Source organism: Lactuca saligna, chromosome 9, assembly GCF_052625555.1.
Source record: "Lactuca saligna cultivar CGN05327 chromosome 9, ASM5262555v1, whole genome shotgun sequence".
NCBI classification, from domain to species: Eukaryota; Viridiplantae; Streptophyta; class Magnoliopsida; order Asterales; family Asteraceae; genus Lactuca; species Lactuca saligna.
In genome coordinates, this window is record NC_136425.1 from 47,941,854 (window position 1) to 47,966,271 (window position 24,418).

The 24,418-nt window shown below is 33.5% G+C and overlaps 1 protein-coding gene across 1 annotated transcript; it reads left to right on the plus strand.

Annotated features, from left to right (window-relative positions):
• The first annotated feature begins 838 nt into the window (after window positions 1-838).
• GLC (HXXXD-type acyl-transferase family protein) lies at window positions 839-11,405 on the plus strand. Its single transcript, XM_078975975.1, has 2 exons — window positions 839-1,352; window positions 10,331-11,405. Exons 1-2 carry the CDS (start codon window positions 882-884, stop codon window positions 11,216-11,218), a joined length of 1,359 nt encoding a protein of 452 aa, XP_078832101.1. The 5' UTR covers window positions 839-881; the 3' UTR covers window positions 11,219-11,405.
• Window positions 11,406-24,418: the final 13,013 nt, after the last annotated feature.

A 24,418-nucleotide genomic window follows, 5' to 3' on the forward strand; every position in this document is an offset into this window, starting at 1 on the left:
TAATGTATTGAATAAATTACATATATAATCTTTTTCTAATAAATACTTTACATATATATTACGTTACACATTAAATGTGGAATTTTAATTTAATAAAATAAAAAATACAATAAAATGACAAGTGGAAAATAGAAATTTTAAAGATTCTAGAAAATGTCATGTATCCAAATAAATAAGAAGAGGACATGTGACAAAAAAACCTTCATTTATTATAATAGATGTTAACGTTTACCAGGTAAAAAGAATTATATTTCTTTTTTCACTACGACAAGCTACTAGGAAACCGGAGAGCAACGGTATTGAAGAACATGAGAGCAAGTGTATGAGTCATTTAAAGTCTTTTTAATTTAAAAAAAAAAAGTTGCAATAATTAATAGTTTAATTCATTCCTATAATTTTTTTACAACAATAATACTTGTTTTTTTTACACCAATAATACCTAATTACCTACTCATATTAAAAACCACTTATAAGTCACTATCCGTTAAGGACGCCCTGTGTACTTTTAATTAGTATTTCATATCAATAAACTTTGATGTTTTGAATCCTATTGATCATTGAACGTGTGATCGACACAATTTGGATGATTGTTGGCATATTTTTTTGCTTTATAATGTATAGTAAAATGTATACCACTTAAAATCTTAAATAGAAGTAAATACGGCTGTACTGTACGTGACCCGTTTACCTTGTGGACCAGGGTTTTTTTTTTTTTTTTTTAATCTAAAACAAACAACAAAGGTCCTGTTTAATTATTTTCATATTTTTCAATTGTTTTTTATATTGTATGTCTTTTTTATTTTTTAAATCGGAATTCATGCTTATAAAAGGGAACGCCAACATCAAAATCAGAATTCCAAAGCATTGCACCAAATCTCACGATGGGAACTCTCTACCATTACCCTATCAAGTCTTCCACTCCTAAAATCATTCAAGACCTCAAAGTCATCATTCATGACACCATTACTATCTTTCCTTCGCACGAGACAGAAAAACGGTCAATGTTCTTATCGAACATCGATCAGGTTCTCAACTTTAACGTGGAAACTGTCCATTTTTTCATGGCGAACCCTCAGTTTCCATCACAAGTAGTAGCAGAAAAGCTTAAATCTGCATTGAGTGAGGCATTGGTTGTGTACGATTTCTTAGGAGGAAGGTTGAGGTTGAACCTTGACACGCAACGTTTTGAGTTTGATTGCAATGGAGCTGGGGCTCGGTTTGTGGTGGGTTCGAGTGAGTTCGAGTTGCGTGAAATTGGTGACTTGGTGTACCCAAACCCTGGATTTAGACAATTGGTTCAAAAGAGCTATGAAGATTTGGCTATACATGATCGACCACTTTGCATTATTCAGGTATATTTTATATATATGATTTAATTCTATAAATGCTTACAAAATTTAGTGCAGCATCATGTATCAAATAATTTTGTCTCACAAAAAATCATTACCACTTCGTAGATATTGTAGTTTTCGTGATGAGCTTATATACGTGTAGAACAAGTACAATCCGTATTAGTTCTTAATCTACTTAGTTTTATGATGATAAAATGTAACATAATAATGTGAAAATTAAAATGGAACTCTAATAAGTAGAATAAGAGGATAAATCTAATGGTTAGTGATAAAACTACATAGAAAATACCAGAAAAGGAGAAATACTAATAATCTATATCGCGATGTTGGTACATGTTGTGGTTTGTAACATCAATGCATGTATATATGGTTTGTAATATGAACAAAACCATGTAATGGTATATGTATACCCCGATTTGGAAAATAGAATTATGGAATATATTATGTTAACACATGATGACGCCAACGTAAACCAAACTCACTTATCAAAAGAATTGCAAATTAAACAAGATGAAAAGTATTAATTTATATATTTAATACAGCATTGGAGTATGGAAATGCATAACTATGAGTAATGATATATTGTTCTATATTAATCTTTTTTAACATAATCATGTGATTTTTAGACTTCTATATACGCATTACACGATATTTAATATATTTAAAACCGATATCATTACAATAATCATCTTACTTCTTAAATAAAACAACTTAAAGTAACTGTACGTACATATAAAAAAAACATTTTTTAAACCATTAAAAATAAAGTATAACATACACCCATAAATAAATCAACGTGATTTCTCAAACTTTTTTTAACCTTTTTACTCTAATATTAAATGTTGTACTTGGCATATGCATGTGAAGGTGCCGAAAAAAAAGCCTAGTAACTTAATTCGGGCAGGTAGCCATTGCCCACTGGTCAAATCTTATTTATGACACCAAACACTACGGTTTATTTGCATTCTCATGGTTATCATTATTAGTTCACCAATATCCATCAGTACCCTATAAACTTTCTCCAACAAAATATAATGTTATAAATTTATAACTTAATGAGAGCTCAAGGGTTTGTAATCAACCATATTATCTCTGCTTGAAAATATTTAATATTTTTATTCTTTAAATGGTTGAGGGTTCAAGTTTTATTGTACACAAAAAATATAGAATTATGACTAGGATTAGTGGGTATGTTTGTTTGTAGTTCTAAAAAAAGATAAGTCAAACTATGAACAAGTTAATTTTTATTTTATATAACATAGTTTTTTTGTTCAATTAATAAAACAATCAATTTCTGTAAGAGTTTTTTTGTTTAGTTATAAAACACAAGTTTAGATATGTAATTTTGACTCATTTACTTGTGAGCTACAACAAAGTCAACAAATCCAAGCCCTAGAATGTCAGTTACAACTCATTTAGTTGGCAGTGACGTAGAGAGATGTAAATATCAACAATCATGCATCCATCTAGAGTAAAGCGGTTGCGTCAAAAGAAAACCTCATACATTAGCAAAACAACAACCAGCAATTATAATGAAATAAACAAGAGGGGTACACCAAGATGAACAGTAAGACAACAACATACATAATACAAAATATAAGCATACAAATCTGAAGAGTTCAAAATAGTTTTATCATTTATCTACAAAATATGGAATATTGATATTAAAGATGTGAAAATGACAGGTTGAATAGCAAATGAAAAATAATAAAAGATTTAGGTCCATGTCTCGGGATCTATCAATAGTTGGCTGTCTATTTTATTGTTGGTGTTTTAGAACAAATCGTATAATAAAAGGTATTTGGATACGTGGTTACGAAATAGTTATTGCAACCTTAAAAGTCAAAATCAAACATTTATTTGCACAAGGTTAAAGTTGGTTGGAACATTTTATATTTATGCTTAACAATATATATTTTATATTTTTTTCGTACACCAATTTTTTACTTTATCCGAGCTTCCTTATTTTAACTCTGAAAGCATCATAATATCACACTAATATTGTCTAACACATACTAACATTTAAAAGTTCTTTCAGAAAATTATATACAATCTGATAGAGTTTACGCTGCTAACAAGACACATTTATAAAAAATCAATCTGTAATGAACTACATACAATCAGTTTTTTCGGAAACATTTGACAAAAACGACATAAATAATTTGGATAAAAATGAATTAAATTATTTGGATAAGATTTTATTATAAATGTTATATTGATTTAATTAATAAATAGTTAAGAAATTATAGTGTAATTTAAAGAATATTTTTTTTAATATAAGAATAACTGAGGGACCATAAATATAATTATAATTGATTTGTGAATTTGCAAATGATCCAACCAACATAGGTGTAAGAAATATAAGAAAACTCGTACATATTTTATTAATTAAAAATAACATATGTTGTTTAAATATGTGATCGTACAACTTCATTTAATAAATATATATATGTGTTAGTTTTACAAGATGACTAAGATAATTATAATCATATATACGTATCAAAATTTATGTTACGTGCTGATTTTGATAATATTGGGGATCACATTTCACCATAGGTATATATATATATATATATATATATATATAATTCACATAAATTTAGAAAGAAAAACTAGAAGATATTTTGAAAAAGTGAAATATCAGCTAATAAGAGATCGAGAAGTTACTCTCAAAATTTATTACGATCTGCAATATACACTTGTTATATCCGATAAGTATATAGTTACTTTCATCTTAAACATATATATGAAGTGTTTAATATAAATTACGTGCTATACGTGCATATTATCTCTATTCTTGATATTTATGCTGAATAAACAAAATATATATTTTTTATTTGATTTAAACTGTATATGTATTTTATACATATAATTATGATGGGTAAAGATGGGTAAAGATTGATAGATGATATAAATGATGAAATAAATGATGAGAGGCTTGGATGTTTAAGCTGACTTAGTCATCTAGCGAAGTATAGATGACAACCACAAACTATTATAGACAGTGTAGTGGAACGCTAGCAGGCTCGCAACATGTAGGTGTTTGTAAATGATGTTTTCACCTGTATACTCCATCCCCTTCATGGTTGCCTTACTGGCATATATTGTTGAGGAATCCCCTAAGTAGTATTGTCATCCCGATGATGATCCTTAGGTTAGGTCCCTTAAATTAGATGCCTTAGTAACAAAAAGTGAGGATAATGAGAATGGGTAACCGGGTTGATTGATTGATGAAATTAATAAATTTAATTATTGTGGGTTAAAAACCCTATGTGCTCACCAAGCTTTCTTAAGTCTGACCCATTCAGTTTCTTTGTATAACAGGTAGCAGTACAAGATCACAGATGTTATGAGTTTAAATCTGGAGAGAGATTTAAAGGAGAATAGGTTATTAGACAATTTCAACCAATAAAAATATTTGAACATTTAATTAGGGTGTCTATATGGTAAAATATAATATCTCTTTAGCCAGCCTCAATCAGATAATATTCAAGTTTGCTAATGCACTATAGACTAAACTCTAAACTCTAGATATCAATCTTAGTGTTATTATAGTCCACTTAAGATTTGTCACACTGCGCATCAAAAATTTATCATTAGATGTTGTGGGTTCACGTTTGTCAAGCTATTTTTCTTTTCTAAAAGAATTTTAAAAAATTAAACATTTTAAACAAATTATTTTATAAAACTAAAATTTTAGTAAACTCAAAAGAAAATTACAACACCTAAAAAAATACAACATAAAATTTAACCTTACGAAACCTATAAATTTAAATAATGAAACCTAGCTAGTATATATTTTTTTTTCTTAACCTTCTCTGGCCTTTAAAGCTGTTTTTTTTTCACTTCCAGTGAAATTGCTAGTGTTTTTTGTTAAAATCGTCATGGCATGGTTTTTTTTTCCTTCTCTTGTGTGACAACCAAGTATTGCTTAAACGTCAATTTTAAGTTGACCATTTTGTTTGTTAGATGTTCGATGTCACCCGAACCACTTGTCGTCACTATTTCCTTTCTCTTAGCTTGGTCTCTTTCTATGGGATGAGTGACTCTTGGAACCTCAGTAGGCTCCTCTTCATTGATGTCAATCCTGATATGCGCATCTGACGATTGACAATGCATTGTTCCGAAAGTTTTGGTTATTTTAGAAGAGTCACCTATGAATGTTTCCGAACTTTCGATATCTTGTTGCTTTTTTGATATCTTCACAATATTCCAAATATGAAGAACCTCATTAGGCTCCTCTTTATTGATGTCAATCCCAACATACGCATTGGACGATTGACTATGCGTTGTTCCAAAAGTTTTGGTTATTTTAGAAGAGCCACATATGAATGTTTCCGAAATTTTGATATCTTGTTAGTGTTTTTTTGTTAAAATCGTCATGGCATGGTTTTTTTCCTTCTCTTGTGTGACAACTAAGTATTGCTTAAAAGCCGATTTTAAGTTGATCATTTTGTTTGTTAGATGTTCGATGTCACCCGAACCACTTTCCGTTACTTTTCCCTTTCTCTTAGCTTGGTCTCTTTCTATGGGACGAGTGACTCTTGGAACCTCAGTAGGATCCGCTTCATTGATGTCAATCCCGACATGCGCATCGGACAATTGACTATGCATTGTTCCGAAAGTTTTGGTTATTTTAGAAGAGCCACCTATGAATGTTTCCGAACTTTCGATATCTTGCTGCTTTTTTGATATCTTCACAATATTACAAACATGAAGAACCTCAGTAGGCTCCTCTTCAATGATGTCAATCTCGACATGCACATCAGACGATTGACTATGCGTTGTTCTGAAAGTTTTGGTTATTTTAGAAGAGCTACCTATGAATGCTTCCAAATTTTCGATATCTTGCTAGTGTTTTTTGTTAAAATCATCATGGCATGGTTTTTTTTCCTTCTCTTGTGTGACAACCAAGTATTGCTTAAACGCCGATTTAAGTTGAACATTTTGTTTGTTAGATGTTCGATGTCACCCGAACCACTTGTCGTCACTTTTTCCTTTCTCTTAGCTTGGTCTCTTTCTATGGGTCGAGTGACTCTTGGAACCTCAGTAGGCTCCTCTTCATTGATGTCAATCCCGACATCCGCATCGGAAGATTGACTATGCGTTGTTCCGAAAGTTTTGGTTATTTTAGAACAACCACCTATGAATGTTTCCGAACTTTCGATATCTTGCTACTTTTTTGATATCTTCACAATATTTCAAACATGAAAAACATGAAAGTTGTCCATTTCTGACTCCAGTAAACTACAGGAGCTTTTTGCAAGATTGCTTCATCATTTGCACCATTTTGCCATTGTTGTTTCACATTCGAAATACCTCGTTAAACTCAATGGCAACATTGTTGACGTTTCTCCACTTGCGTAAATTAGATCCTTTTGTAGTCTCTATGATTCATTTCCGCAAGAAAATGCTTACTAATTTTCCGGAAAAAAGTAGGCAAATCTTGGTTTTTCCTGACCCTCGGATCTTCCGAAACATCTACCGTTTTTCCTCCTTTGTCCATTGCCTGGGAGGTACCTTTCCTATTATCTTGGGTTCTGACCGAATCTCTTCCGGCTCGGAATCCGTTTCGGGTACGACTTCAGGTTGTGATTGAGTTTGGAATTGGATTTAGGTTTGGGATTGGAATTGGAATGACAAGTCGAGACAAGGCCGATTCATACCGATTAAGGCCCGAGCAAAAAAAAAAAATAGGCCATTAACAATAGTTTTTTAAGTAAAAAAGAAATTAATTGGTTAGATTCCTAATGAAACGGTTGTAATTTCTTCACCATCCACATCAATTTTGGCTTCAATCTCATTTTTCCTTTTTTGTTGTAGTTTGCGATGACTTAATGTCAAACATTATTCTTTTTCTAATAATAATATAAATAGATACATAAAAAATGGGCCCTAGAAATTGGAGGCTCTAGACCATCGTCCATCATGCCCTATCCACTGACACAACCCTGACTCGAGAAGATGGTCAAATGGATTGAAGTCATTTTTCATTTGCGATTGGACTTGAGATTGGAATTGTATTTGAGGTTAGGATCGAGATTGTCATTAAAATTGTGGTTGAGTTTGAAATTGTGACTGGTTTTGGATAGGATATGGTTAGCATGGCATGGGGATAATGAAAATTAAGAGATGAATAAATATGGTAATCATTTTGATTTTGGATGAAGATAGGTGATGAAGATGAGATTAGGTTTGTGTTTTTGATGTTTTTGTTTTATGGTTTGTTGAGTTTTGGGGTTGGAAAGGAAACAATTTTTTCACAAATATAAAGACTTTTTAATTGAAAAATAGAAAAATATAATGTTTTATAAAATATGGTAGTAAGTGGTATTTCTATGGTTAAAAAGAATAGTAAACTTTGATATTTAAGAAAATGATCAAAAAATAGCTAAAAACGGATAGTTTTTGTAATTGGTAAATGGCTTACACATTCTCTCTCTCTCATCGGCTAGATATTACGGAGTTTGGCTACCAAACTCGGCATGCGAAGTTAGTGGCCCCGTGTTCACCAAGTCCATGTCGGTTTTTGTTAAGGCTCACAGAGGCCGCTCCGCCTAGTCTTATACATCATGTCAAAACGGACGTCCAATTTTAGCATGTATCTTGTAGAAACATGTTATTGCGGATTTATATTATATTATTAAGATAACGTCTTTTTATACTATACAATTAGAATATTCATGTTTTGGGCATTTGAATCAGACTATTTTGGGTATTTTTAGCAGTGTTGCAGAAATCGGCCTAATCGGCCGATTAATCGGCGAGTAATCGCTAATCGGACCTCCACCGATGAGATTTATTGTTAATCGGTCACTGTAATCGGGGTTGGTCAATGCAGGTCAAAGTCGGAATTAATCGGACCTAATCGGAGTTAATCGGACCTAATCGGGTTTGATCAATGCAGGTCAAAATCGGACTTAATCGGACCTAATCGCCGATTAATCACTTTTTTTGGAGAATTAAAGTTAGATCTATAAATTTTTTAATAATTTTCTTAAGAATTAATGGTCCCCGATTAATCCCCGCCTAACCGATTAATCCTTAATCACTAGTCCACCGATTAGTGACCGATTAGCGATTTCTGCAACCATGATTTTTAGATATATCTGAATTTGATACTATACTATATTTCAAATTCAACATGTTTATGATTTTAATTTATTTCTCTTTTGTTAAGAAAATAGCATGAAAATTATGAAAGCTTGGTGAATAGTTATATATTAAGAATGTTTATTCTTCAACTAAATATTATTTTACTATATTATACTATAGTTTCAATTCACCATGTTTGCCTTTTTTTTTTTTGTCAAATGTGTATTTGGTTTCCTTTTTTTTTTTAATTTATTTTCTACTTTTAACGTTTTTCATTCTTACATTAAAATTTCAGAATATATATATATATATATATATATATATATATATATATATATATATATATATATATATATATATATGTGAAATGTTAGCATTTTATTTATATAAGGTTATCATTTTATTAATTTGAGAATAAATTCACATAAATATTACAAACTTATTGATTTACTTTTTTTTTAATTATTTTATAAAATGTTTAATATTTACATATTGATATTACACTTTTTATCCTATCTAATAAATTAAGTTTTTTTTTTATCACTTGTCATACTCTCATTCAATTTGCTAAATGTTATTTTGTGATTATCTTGAATTATTTTTTTTACACATGTCATTTAATGAGTTTTTCTATTTTATTAAATTTTATATAATATTTTAATGTAATAATTGAAATAAATATACTAATAAATTCTTTTAACTTCAAATTTCCTAATATTAAAGCTTATTAGTTTCTTTTATTTATTTAAAATATTTATTTAAATTTAAAAAATAAAAAATATTACCATTATAATAATTCATTGTTTTCTTATTTTCTTATAAATTTAAAGTTTTTAAATATTTTGACATTTATATTTAGCATTTTTTTTTAAATTAACCAACGTAATACATGAGTCTTACAACTAGTTTTTAAGAAACTCGTGTAGTACACGAGTTTCACATCTAGTGTCTATAATATTATTTTTTTGTCTTTCAATTTCTTTAATAATTTTTTTAAAATTTGTTCATGACAAAAGGAAAGGGTTTTTCTAAAAGTACCACCCCTAATTTCCAATTCCACCCTATGATTTTTTGTCTTTTGATGTTTTTTTTGTTTTTTTTCTATTTTATTTTTTTTGTTGTTTTTAATTCTTTTTTAATTTATTATTATTATTATTATTATTATTATTATTATTATTATTATTATTATTATTTATTATTATTATTATTATTATTATATTTTAATATTATTATAATTAAAATATAAAAATACTTAAAAACCGATTTATATAGCCGTTCGAATTTATATTTTCGTCCGGATGTTTAAATTTTGTGCGAAATTTATAATAATAATAATAATAATATAAATTAAAAAAAATTAAAAATAATAAAAAAACAAAATTGGAAAACAATAACAAAAAAAAAAAAAGACAAAAAAATTAATATCAAATCAAATGTCAAAATTTTAATTTGATTGGTTTAGACAATTCATACGAAGAATGAAAACCGACTCTTTCATTTTAAAAATAATTCGAAGTGACTATTCCTATTCATTAAGAACCATATTATTATATTAAATAGGGTATTGATTTACAATTATCTATGATTTTGCCATTTTAACCAATTAGCTGTTGATTAATAGATAATTTACCTATAAAACACAATAAGCTTTAGATTGTTCTATGTTGTCCAGTTAGACTTGTCTGGTATTCAACTTTTAGGTTCTATTATTCTGACTTTCTAAATTCGTAATTGTGATATTTGAACACATCAAAACCATTTTAACTTTGAATCGCAATAATCTTTTCAAAAACATCTAAATGATTGCAAAACGTGTTTTAGATTCAATCTGTTTTTAGTAAACCAGTTGATCATGAAGTCTGAGTATGGTAGTTTTTTTACAGTTAACATCCTTCAAATGTGGTGGTTTTGCAATTGGTGTGGCAACAAACCATGCTACTTTTGATGGCATAAGCTTCAAAACCTTCCTACAAAACTTAGCTTCTTTGGCTGCTGATAAACCCCTCGCCACCACTCCCTGCAACGATCGCTGCCTCCTGGCAGCAAGGTCGCCACCGCAGATCCAATTCGACCACCCCGAACTGTTCAAGATCCCAAACGGAATCGACCTCCCAACCCCTACAGTTTTCGACACCCCAGAAGGTGAACTCGACTTCAAGATCTTCAATCTGACTTCAAACGACATAGCCTACCTCAAGCAGAAAGCCAAAGATGAACCCTTTTCAACCAACGCGAAAATCACAGGGTTCAATGTGGTTGCCGCCCATGTTTGGCGGTGCAAAGCCTTGTCCTCCGGCACCGATTACGACCCAGAGAGGGTTTCCACGGTTCTGTACGCCGTAGACATCCGGTCCCGGTTGGGTCTGCCGCCGTCATACGCCGGCAACGCTGTTCTGAGCGCGTATGCATCTGCGCGATGCAAGGAGATTGAAGAAGGTCCGCTGTCGAAGCTGGTGGAGATGGTGACTGAAGGTACTAAACGGATGACGGGTGAATATGCACAATCTGTGATTGATTGGGGAGAAGTGAACAAAGGGTTTCCGAATGGTGAGTTTCTGATTTCGTCTTGGTGGCGATTAGGATTTGCAGACGTGGAGTATCCATGGGGGAAACCAAGGTACAGTTGTCCGGTGGTTTATCACCGGAAAGATATAATATTACTATTTCCGGACATTGTCGGAGAAAGCAACAATGAAGTCAACGTCTTGGTGGCTTTGCCTAGTAAAGAAATGGAAAAATTTGAGGCACTATTTCACAAGTTCTTGGCATGATCATAAGTGTTTAAAAGTACCTAGGTTTGGTTTTGAAGCATATATGTAAACACACAATAAGTGAAAGAATTTGTAATGTATTTCAACATATATTAATATAGCTCTAATTATAAGTTGTCTAAACTATATTAAAAGATCATTTTGTATGGATCATGTTACGGATTTGACCATATATAGCAAATATCATGACGATGAATGAAGAGCTACAAGCCTACAGGAACATATTCATGAACTTGCAAAACCGGCATATTCATCTTCCATCCTTCATTTGGTTGTAAACTGTTTCATTCTACTTTGTACAATCTTTATCCTAGAGCTCATCTGTAAACATACGTTATGATAATCATGAACTTAATTTAAAATGCATTGGATTAGGTCCAACTTATGATCGAACCAAACATGCAGTGAACAGTTCGTAATTAAAGCGCCCATTTGAAAGTTCATTTAATTAATTTTATTTTAAAAATGCCAAATGACAAAAGTTACTATCTTTTAGTTAGTTATTATGTGGTTGGTTGCCAACATAGATAGTGATGTGCCACTCCAATGTCTTTTTACGTTAAGTAGATTGTTTTTTTTTCTCTCGTTGCAACAAAATAATGTCATTGAACTCCAAAACAACTCAATTGAACTCTATTTTCTCTTTACAAAGCAAAAGAAATCAATCCTTCTTATAATTATCAAGATTTTTGTTTTTGTATTTCAAACATTCTTATCATTAGTCCCATGTTGTAATTAGGAGGGGATCAGTTAACTAGGAAAATAATCAGCACTGAAAAAATCATGTAGATGGATGTCCTTTGTGGCAAAAAAAACATAGGTGGTGAAAACTAAAAGCAAGCTAAAGTATAGTTAATTCTGTGTCTTTTTCCTTTTAATAAATGAACGAATATAAATACAATTTTTTGTTCATTTAGTTTAACAAATGAACAAAAACAATGATCTCATTCGTTTATTTTTATTCGTTAATCATCATTTATCTGCGTGTTCTTTTACTATATAACAAATTCTCCAACAATATTAGTTTGTCGAAATAGTGTGAGACAAGCGTGTTGTACATTTCCTTTGGAATGTGTCTAGCAAACGAGCCGATCATTTTACCTTTGGAGGATCTTCGAGTGGACTAGTCGAGGCGCTTGATAGAAGAGTCGGTAGTTATCTTGGATCGTGATATAAAGTAGATGTGCAAGAAGCGAGTCAAACTCATTAAGGTCCAATGGAAGAACAAGCATGGGTCAGAAATGAACTTGGAGGTTGAAGAAGACATGAAGGCTCGTTATCCTCATTTGTTTTTGCCGATATTTAATTTCGGGATGGGATCCTCTTTTTTTTTTTTTTTTGGGGGGGGGGGGGGGGGATTATAATGACCCAAATTTCCCTTTCGTTGGTGCGGATAGTGTTCTGTTAAATATATTTACTAAATTAACCTTTTTCCTTGATTTAAAGTTAGTTAATGGGACCAAGGTGTAATAAAATGAACATTAGTCATGTTCATGGGTCTAGGTTCATTTTATGATACTTTGAGGGTCAAATGTGGAAGTTATGGGTATTTAAGTGAAGTTAACAATAATATATGAGTTTGTAACCCTATTTTCAGCCAACAACATTCCATAGAAAGTCTCTGAGGGAGTTTCCATCCCGGGAGCTTTGGTGTGATTCAAATGAAGTGTGTTGTTGTTAAAAGAATTTTTAGTGGATTTTGGAGGTCTTGTGGTGGCATCCTTCCTCATCATCCAATTCCTTGAAGTTTCTGGAGTTTCTAAATGTAATAACTTCACCCATAGTCCAGTTTAATTCTATAGGAATTGGAAGTTCTTGTGTTTACGCAAAAATATGGTAATTTTGGCAAAAGTTACATATGTGGACAAAATTGATGACCTATCTAGCAAGGGATGTGGAGCCCAATCTGATCCGAATTAGACAATGCACCAGAAAGATAAAGTTGTAGAAAATCGAGTCTAGTTTCCAGGGACTCTAATATCAATCCATTTAGAGTTTTAGATTTTGGTTTACGCACAAAATATTGAACATGGGTCGGGTTATAAAACTTTAAAAATATGAAAATTAGATTTCATTCTCAGTTTTGATTGCTCGCATCTTATCGAGATTTTTAAAAATTGTTTAGGGTGTTCAATATTTGTGTTGTAAGGATATTTATTTCTTTATTTCACATTACTCTTGGATTTGATGTGACTCAATCTATTTTTCAAATCTTTGTATATTGTCGGGAATTTACATGTCTTGAGAATGACTTGATTGCTCCAAATTAGTTTATGTTTTATTGTAGATCATTATGTTAGGGAACTATATTTGTCGAAGTATGATTATCTTGATATGATAAATGATGATATGATGTCTTTCATGCTATATAAGTTGGGTGATAAATGGGTATGAAATGTAATGATAGATTCATGCTAGAATATAGACCACTGATTGATTGTGATATGTGATGATGGTTTATGCTATATTTCTAGAAAATACTTTATTATGATTTTCTAACCATTACATGATAGTGATGATATGTGCTTTAATATATTTATGGATATATTATGCATGTGTAGGTAATGAGTAATGAATTGGCCTTACATGTAAATTAATAATGGATTTATATAATACGGACAACACACTTAGAAGGACGAGGGTAGTAACCTAAACTTAGGGGCGTATGTTATCTTAAAGATAGAGGGCATATAGGAAAGAGCTTAAGCCAAAACAAAGTCGAGTGAATTTCTAGAAGACCATTTCAATACATGTTCCTTTGATGTGGGGACTCGAGTGATGTTGGTTGTAATGATCGGATCTTCTATACATCTATTCTATGGGAAATATCAAAGTTTTACATACAATATGGAATTCTAAACAAATTAAGACCTTCTACTTCCCGGGAATAATCATGGGTATAAAATAAAATCTTTACATACATACAATGAACAAAAAGGAAAAAAATACATAATAGCACCCCTACTATATAAGTGTTCCTAGTGTACCTATCGTCTCTTCTGGTACAACGACTGCTACAACCTGAACATTCAAAACATAAATATCTTTGTAGTATCAGAAACAAAGTTTCTGTTGAGTTATTCTTGTAATACTCTAAATTTTCAAATAAAATTTTCATTTTTAAATCCACACAAAACACAGTTTAACATTTCTCATACTTAATTTATAAATTGTTTCAAACACAAGACATAAAATTGTTTGTCAAATATCCCAGAATCCTCAAAACACAAATCCACAAGCTAGCGTCTACAATCATGCCGATGCCCTCCCACGATCTTGAGATGTACCTGAAACATATTTCACACAACACTATTAGCACAAAGCTTAGTGGGTTCCCCAAAATACCACACATACATAATTAGCCTCTCATGGCTATATCTTGATAAGGAACCTCTGGTCATGTGTCTCAGTGAAGACCCTCCGGTCTCACGGCTCGGGTTGGACCCTCCGATCCTATGTCTCAGTGAAGACCCTTTGGTCCCACGACTCAGTTTGGACCCTATGGTACCATCTCAATAAATGCACAACATAATATACAACATAAATCACAAAGACAGAATGCATAATATCACATATCTCAATATAAGCACCTAAGACCCTCTAGTCGATAACACAGATAAGACCCTCCGGTCGCACAGTGATTACCACTCAGGTAAGTATAATAAGAAGACTCACCTCATAAGTAAAGAAAGAATGTATTGCACTCAACTGTCGTTCTAGACTCTGCCTACATATATCACGATCATCTCTAATTTAACAACTTATATTAACAACTCCAAAGGTGTTAAGCTAACTCCTCTACCAAATCTTAGAAATGGTGAAAGACCATTTTACCCCTCCATGGTCTCCAAAGTTCACAACTTGACCAAACCCTAAAAAGCCAACGATAGTCAACACTCAAGTCAACAGTCCATGTTGACTCAACTCGTCGAGGGAATCTATGCGACTTGTCGAATTCCTTTTGTTCTAAAAAAACCAGGAAAATTCGAGTCAACTCACCGAGTTGTCTCACAAACTCGTCAAGTTTGTACAGTGTCCAGAATATCGGTGAAAACCCTAACCAACTCGTCGAGTTGGCTAACCAACTTGTCGAGTGCCTTTAGCCCTTTCTCTCATTCAGATGCTTTTAAGCGAGACTAAGTCCCCAAACTCTAGATCTAACCTTCTAGGGCTAAAATACCACGTAAAGCTGCAAGCTTTACATCCATTCATGGCATTTAGGGCCTAACTTTGCCAAAACAAGGCTCAACAAAGGGTTTAAGGCATGAAGATTGGCCAAAGCTTGATAATGCTTGAGTCTTTAGGCCTAAAGGGCCTAGTAGTGTCCAGATCTGAAGTCTTAGCTTCATAGCATGCTCAAAACCACTAATAACTCAAGAAGAAGCTAGAAATAGCCATAAACTCTCTAATGGAGAGATCTAACAAACAAGTGATCAAGGTAATGGCTTTTTTCCTTCAAATGAATACTACAACTGAATGGATGTCGGATCTAAAGACTCATTCTTGTTCCAAGCCCTTGACTCTTCAATTTTCTTCAAGGAATGCACCGACACACACTCTTAGCCTTACACACTCTCAAAATGGAAGGTAGCTCGATTAGGGTTTGTCTCTGGGTGATAAAGTGACAAGGGAGGTGGGGTAAAGGACTTAAGGTCCTTTATATAGGGTGAAAACCCGAAAAATTAGGGTTTTCACACTCAGCTCCAAATCATCGAGTTAAGTACTTCAACACTTCGAGTTGGTTATAAAATCACGCGGCCAATCTCAGTCTCTACTCGACAAGTTGAGGCCTCCAAGTCGTCGAGTTGCCCTGACAATATGAATATAATAAAAATTTTAATTTATACCTAGGAGTCGGCATGTTACAATTCTCCCCCACTAGAATCAGACTTCTTAGTCGAAGTCATTCTCTGGAAACAGCTTTGCGTACTGCTCACACATCTCAAACTCCGATCATTGCAATGTTAGTCAGGGGAGGCCAGGTTTTTCATCATATGCTATTGCGAGTATGTTATCTTTTACTTTCTTCTTGATTATTACCAGTATTTGTATTGTCTTGGAATCTTGTTTTGGTATGGATAAATATTATCTTTGGTTTAGTTCTCTGTTATTTCCTAGGTTATATCATCAAGAATTGTTATATGTCATTTTTCATGCCAATAGTCATTAGTGGTTCATATCTCGCTGATCGGTATTCAGTTTGTTCGGTTGTTGTTCTGGATCTTTGATGGGGTCAATTCAGGGGTATTGTTTGGAAGGTCTATGGTCAGATTACCTGGTTAGTTCTCCAATGAAGTTAGGGTTTAGTTGTGTTAGCTTTTGTTCCGCTAGGATCGATAGTCGTCTATGGAAGGACCTTTGGCTCTAATCACTACCATTGCTGTGGAAGGAGCGGTAGCAAGAAGATGGTGATGGCAGTCGCATGAGTTTGTTTGGTCATTGGAAGTTCTAGTGGAATTTTATAATCTCAATGGTTGAATATGGTTACAATTAAGAGATCCTTCTGAGGATGGGAAGTTGGAGTGAAGATTCGCTAGTTCCGGTCAAGGGTTATAGACTTTATCCCAGCATAAAGGACCTAAGGATTTGGTTTTGTATCATGGGAAGTGTCTGGGATTATCGAGCTTGCTGATATTTTGGGGAGTAATCATTTGGATTTCAAGAGTTATGCGATCATCGAGATTGGATAATAATGGAACGTTGGCATTTGTATGCTCAGGATGTCGAGAATTTGAATCGCAAGGTTGCGAGTTGGATTGGAAATCCATCAAATCATATGGATTGGAATGATGCAGTCGAGCCCAAGTGGGGGAGAATCGTTGGTCTAAAGTATTGCACAAGGAAGGATATTCGGGCTTCATTTCATATTTGTAGTAACGCATGGCAGTTATGTTGATGGATCCAGGTCGAGGGTGGTGTTAGGGCCTCTTTGTCTATTCTTGTATGATTAAGGCTTTGGGATTCGAAGCATGACCCGAACACCTGGTTGGGATATAGTTGGATGCGGGTTCGACTCAGGTTGATTTTTGGTTAGTATGGTAAAGGTGTGGTAAGACCATGGGAGGTAAACATGGCGGAATTAAGTGTCATAAGACTGCGGGGTGGCCGTAACATTCACTGGATTGGTAGATAGTGTGGAAGTGTTGTAAGACTATGAGGTAGCCATAACATTCACCACAATACTAGGCAATCATGGAAATGTTGTGAGTATGCCAATGGATCATAGTATTCGCCAGATTGAGATAGCATCGTTGAGGTGGTCGTTGGTATAAAGGAGGATCAATTTGTTCCTTGGGCAAGGCAGACAGTATTGTTAAAGAGCATTTCTATGTAATAGAAGGAGTACCATTGGGGTCCGAGGTGAGGTTAGGCTGGTATAGCTCTTGATAGGGTGAGACCCGTGTACGTGGACCGTTTGTTGGTATAGATTGGCTGAGGCTCGTATGATTATGGCAGTGCCAGTGAGACCCGGTAGAGACCGGTTGGGTCAGATTATTGGATCATGGTTTTAGTGGGATGATTATATGGTCAGTGATTGGAATAGAGTGATGTATAGGCTAGGATAGCCTTATCAGTTAGACTCTCAGGAACCTGGTGGCGGGGCCAGGTGCGAGACTGGTAGTCTCAACGGTGGTTTGGGGATTTTATATCCCAATTTAGTTAATGGTTATCGTGAATCATGATTTTAGGTGAAATGCAAGTGTAATCCTTGGATCTCATGTTATAAGTTATGTATTGAGTTGGTTTTTGGTTAAGACTCGCGTTGGGAATCATTAGTGTAAATGTACAAGATCTTTATTTCAACAACATATGAATTATGGAATCTGTATGTCAAGGGCATCAACTGAAGGGTTCATGGTCAAAAGGGATGTTTTCGGTTTTAATGGTAGAAAAGTGTTGGGTTTTGGTCATAAGACATCCTATGTGCTCATACAAACCCTAATGCTTGGATCTAGGTTTCTCTATTGTACATGCTTTGAATCCAAGACTATAATCCCTAATTCTAGCATACATATAATCATATTAACATGAGAATAAGTTTATAGTGTTACCTTGATTGTTATGTAGCAATAACAATCCCAAATCTCCTTGTATTGACTTTGGAAGGCTTAGAGTCACAAGTGTCACTCCTCTAATGGCTCACAAACACCATAAGCAAGTGGAGAAGGTATAAGGAGAGAGGTGAGAGGTTAGAATTCGTATCTAGGACATCTTGGGAAGGGATACACGAATTCATGGCCCTAGGGGTGTTTATATAGGTGTAGAGATAGGGTTTCAGTCATTATCCTTATCTAGTTGATTATCCATTAAGCAACCAATAAGATAATCCTTGAATCCTTATCATACTCGAATTCTAAGAGATTTACACCTCAAATTCGTTCACCATATATATAAGATAATCCTTACCTTATTTTGTAACTATCACATAATTACAATTCAACCCCTCTAGTTTAATTAATTACATTTGATCACAAAACTAATTCTTAATTAATTATTGACCAATATTAATTAAACAAATATGATTTCTCCTTTAATATATTATTCTTATAATATATTAATAAATCATATTATCCTCTCTCTCTTTATTCATTTCTCCAATCAAGTTGCTTTGGTGAAGGCAACCCAAAAGGACCATGCACCATCGGGTCAAGTACATACCAAAATAGTTATGGACTTAGACACTAATCCAACAGTCTCCCACTTGGATAAGTCTAACAACTATTCTGCGTATGACTTCAGATCCTGATCTGCAATCGTAGCTTTCCAAAGCCGCTGTCAACTCTGATCATATCAGATACGTGTGTCCTTAGATAAGGGATCATATATTCCTCCATTCTGGATATCGTCTGAGATATGATTTCTAATCATTCTCTTTGTACTACTTCTCGATTTCCGATTTATGACGACAGACTAATTGAACAAATCAAATTAGCCCTAGCCCGGCCGAGCATTTACGTATGTCATCACTAAACCATCGAGGGGCCCAAAGATATCGCTTTTATCCTACTTTGGATAAAAGGAACGGATAAACTTTGATACAATGTTCGCTTGCACTCACTAACCAAATCACACACAACAATATGTTTTATAACACCAAGTTACTAGTGCGTTTACATATTATCAATGTGCAACCGATTCGCAAGATACAACTCACACATCTCGGTTTCAAGAATATAAGATGTTATCGTCTCACCAATCACTCGTAATACAATTCATGGAGTGATCCAAGTGAGCGTGGGTTTAATCCAATGCTCAAATCATATTCATAAGCACTCATGAACGTTGCAGCAAACATTTGCTTATGTCTAATACTCTTCTAGACAATCCACACACCAATTCACGACAGTCTTCATTCATATCTACTTCCAACATATGAACGACTGTGGCCCGTTTGAATAATTCGATTATTCTTAATAAACTCAATTATTCTGGAAGTCAAAACATGCAAGGTGAAACACAAGAATAATACTAATCCCATATGGCCTCAAACCTTTGAGTATAAACAAAACACGTTTTATTTATCACCATATCGATTACTCATTATTTGTCGTTTCGGGTAATCAACTTCGCATTTTAATTCCAACACTTGTCCCATGCTCCTAGTATGCACACAATGTTTACCTATGGTTCTTACTTTTGCGAAATAGACAAATTGAACACATTTCCAATCATTCTCATTTTACAACACCAAATCCATTTTCTTAAGTGTAAGAATGTCAAATTCTTGTTATTTATAGAATATACTAGATTCTAACACTTTATGCAACGATCCTTTTGTAATGTCACTGCACCAAAGTCTCAAGGACTATTGCCAATGATATTACAAATTCCTTTATCGGAGATTGTTACAAGACAATTCCTTAGATATGATGTCTCTCTCTCAAAGTACATTCCTTTGAACATCCTTTTGCATAAAAGTTTCTAATCTAGACATAGATTTTCAATATTTACTTCCCAACATGGACACACTTCCATATTTTCCATATGACAACTCATTCTTAATAGAATCTTATCTATTCGTAATGATGTCGATATTGTCCATCCAATATGGAAACACTTCCATAATTTCCAATACTATACTTCCAACTACTCACAAGCGACCAATCCTCGTCGAACTTTGGATTGTCCTTTGATAGTTGTTTAATTATTTTAGTCAAAACCAATTCTAGTCCCTTTTCCCTCTAAATGCACTAGACATTTGGAAAATTTTAGAATGGTCAAACATTAAAGCATTTGCAATCAATCCTATACCCGAAGCGTAAGGGACATGATGCACAATGTTTTATTTGCTATGTTCTCAAAATTCGAATTGCGAAGAGGAATGCCGTAATCACAATCGAAATTTTAAGAACACACTATGTACCTTTGACTAAATTTATCAACATTTCGCAACCTAATCCTTTAGATTTGAAATGAAGTATAATATTCTCTCCCTTAATTATAGCAAAACAACCTTTCAACTCTTACAACTTTGCAAAGTATGACTCTTGTTTTCTATAATTAATATTGCCAACTATGCAATACGTGCCTTAATAATCATACAATCATAACATTTATGCTCCCACTATCATGATGATTATTATAAAACATAACACTTATGCTCCCACTAGCTTCGACATGTATTCATAAACATCTTAACTTTCAGAAAACAATACTTATTGAATTTCTTAAGTTCATGTTTCTAATACTTAGTGCTTTGATAATCTTTTATCAAGGCTTCTTGAACTTATACACTTTTGCCTTAGATAGTTCATATGTGTGTCTTAACAATTAAGACTAATTGTCAAACCTCACAATTCAAATTATGGAAAGGGATGCCGTAACCATGATCGAATTTGAGAATGCAATTTTACAATCACTATCTTTTAAAATCTTTCTTAGTGAAAGAATTTTCTCACAATCATTTTCATGAAGGAGGAAATCTTATGACACTTAGATTTAAACGGTGTATGTGTTCCTATCCATGCGAATTTGTTAAAACCAAAGTTTACGACAAATTCAAACTCATATGGATCGAACTTTCTTAATCTTGATTTCTTGCCTTATGGTAGCACAGCTGCCCACCACGTCTTCCAAGTAGTTAAGCATCTTACCTTTTTCCTATCAATGTACCTTTCATTGATCAAGGTCCTTGCGTTTTACGCATTCAAATGAGAACTCATAGGACTCACATGCATAATTAACTCGATTGGATTGGCACAGAAACAAAATAATGTCTTCACGATAGGTTGTAAACCTCAACTCGTGTGCTAGTGATGATCGATAAGGTTTATTTGATTTGTTCTTGAAACTTTTCGAGACCATTAAGACTCCCACTGACTCCTTGACATATAAGATTCTTTTGTCAATAAACATTTCTTGACAACCAAATATTCAAGAGTTAGTGTAGCTTTTATCAAAACACTTCATAAATTGGTACTAGTTGGCCTTTGTCTTATTCAAGACATCACAACTTCCCACATTTGATGAATGTTATAAACCTTTAATACTTTTCACTCATTGTTACAATCTTAACTTTAAGACTTGTTATGGAAACGAAGTACGATTGACTTCTTGATTTGACCATTTCATCAATCTTTGATTCCTCTTCTTGGACATACAATTGTACCAAGACTCATTAGAGGATCAATTGAGATATGGTTCTTAATCATTAAGACCTATCATAAAGCATAAAAGCCACTCTCCCTTCTTCTTAGAATGGAGAAACTCTTATCTTTCTGCCTATTTGATTCTTCTTATTCGTTTTGCTATTGATCTAAACCCTTTAATCAATTCAAAATTACACTTAATCTTGTAAGTATAATCATATTTACTAAACCTTTAGTAAATGATGACGAATATCTTTGTTACTCTTATGGTGAACTTGATCAACACACAACTTTGTGTACTCAATCTCCTAGTCCTTCACTTGACACTTTGTCAACGAATTAGTCTAATTATCAAATATGAAATTTCTCATTCATCATGCAACCAAGTTGCATGATTCCAAGTTTCTGTCAAATTGAAACTTGGGCGATGAGAAACTCTCCCTATTTGGTAAATTCTTGACTTTCCATAACACAATAAGAAACAAATCCATTATTGCTAATAATTTTAACATCAATTTTTTCATACACGCCATTGTAAGGATAAATAAATAAAATTTAAAATCAAAATTTATTTTATTGCGGAAAAATTTGTCCTTCACAATGCAACTCATAGAAAAACTTATGCGAATACATCTTTCTTAGCAATCTAATTCTAACTCTAAGTAGTAGCTCAAGAATCTAATCTTCGAGAAACGCAATCGAAATCCTTTCCTTCACGGTTAGATTCTGCTCACTTCTTCCCTTAAGCTTCTTTTCTTTTCTTTGATCCTTCTAAACATCAATTGTAATCTTATCACATTATGTATTCAGAACCTAGAATGAAGCTTAAAAGAGTTAGTCAATGGATTTTACCTAAATTAGAGCCATACGTTTCGACTCTCCCATCTCTTAGATCTCTTAGGTAAATAGGGCAGCTTCGTCTCTAATGCCCCTTCTCTTGGCAATAAAAGCAAATTGACTCTTTTTGGAACAACACATGGAACTACTTCAGACATCGCCTTTCTCTTATGATCAAACTTTTCGATCATTGCATGTCTTTCATTGCCATTGTCTATATCCACAGAGGTCTCGAAGGCAGATTCACCAATCAACTTTGCTTTTCTATTGCGCCAAACCATTGCTGATTCAGCAGCAATAAGCATATAGGTGAGATCTATAAGGGTCACGTCGCGGTTCATCATATAGTACTCTCTTACGAACTCACTATATGAGTTAGGAAGTGATTGAAGAACCCAATCAACAACCATCTCTTCACCGACAATGGATCCTATCATTCTTAGTCTATCAATGTGCGACTTCATCCCTAGGACGTGTGCACACACCGACTTTCCTTCTTTATGTTCACTTGCCAAAAGGGCTTGAGTGATCTTGAACTTTTCAAGCCTTTGAACTTGTGGGTTAGGGAGAATAATTGGAGGAGGAGGAGGAAGTGAAGCATGATTTCTTGTTCCTTGATCGAATCGTGGAATATCATCTTCATGTGGAATGCTTGTTCCACGGAATTTGCGAAGACCATAGTTGTCGAACTTTGACATCGGGAGAAAAACGAATTCAAGTTAGTTGATTGATTGAGTCCTTGGTAAATCACCCAAATGAAATTCCAAGCTAGGACCCAACACAATATCCTACAACTCGGGAGAGGGATGCCGTAACCCAAATCGCAGAACATTTGAAGGTAAGTGAATGACGATTCACTAGTTTTCACCATGAGAAACGAAAAAGAAATTTAAGTTTTAAACCTATGAAAACTCCTAGATCCTTTGAGATTCATTGAACATTTCAATGGCATGTTTAAATCTCGATATGCCCCTCTTGTTTGTGACTGGGATGCCGAGGATCACAAAGCGGGTGTGAATAACCATGCAAACTACATGGTGCCCTCACATGTTACAATCACCTATTCGATGTGCCGGTAAACCACACACGCTCCACCGAACTATGACAAACATTGAGTCACCCTTTGCTACCTTTGCTTAGAACCATTTAGTGTGCCGGTAAACCACACACGCTCCACTAACGTCTTCGCAAGGGCACAAAGTGTAATTTCATGGAATTGCATCAATTCACTTTGCCTAAGTAACTAAGATTGGGAATTTGAAAAACATTTAGTTACTTGGTATTTCATTATACTTATAATGGAAGGTTTCGTCCTATCCTACCCGTTCGGCTAACGACCCTCCACTAGTCAAGAGTGCGGTGGGTAAGAGTGGATACCCATTCAATCGCCATTTTATAGGCAATTTCCTTAAACACCCCTTATAGACCAGCTTCGTGAATGAGGCCTACTAACGGTAAGACTGACTTTTACTCATACATATATATAATGTTAGACTTTTAATCTTATATATAGTATAGGGTGTATTTTATACTTTTAAAATACTATGTGGTTAACTTTAATAATTATACTTTTAATTCAATTAAATTGTTAACCTAAACTTTTATGGATTTATTAAACCTCTTTTAATTATACTCCTTAATTAATTAATAAAACCATAAAGGGGTGATTTGAACTTTTCAAAACATTACTAGAGTTTTAGAATTTAACATTTCTAATTAAACCTTTTAATCAACTTTTAAATTCCAAAACTTGAGGGCAAGTTTTGAAACATTT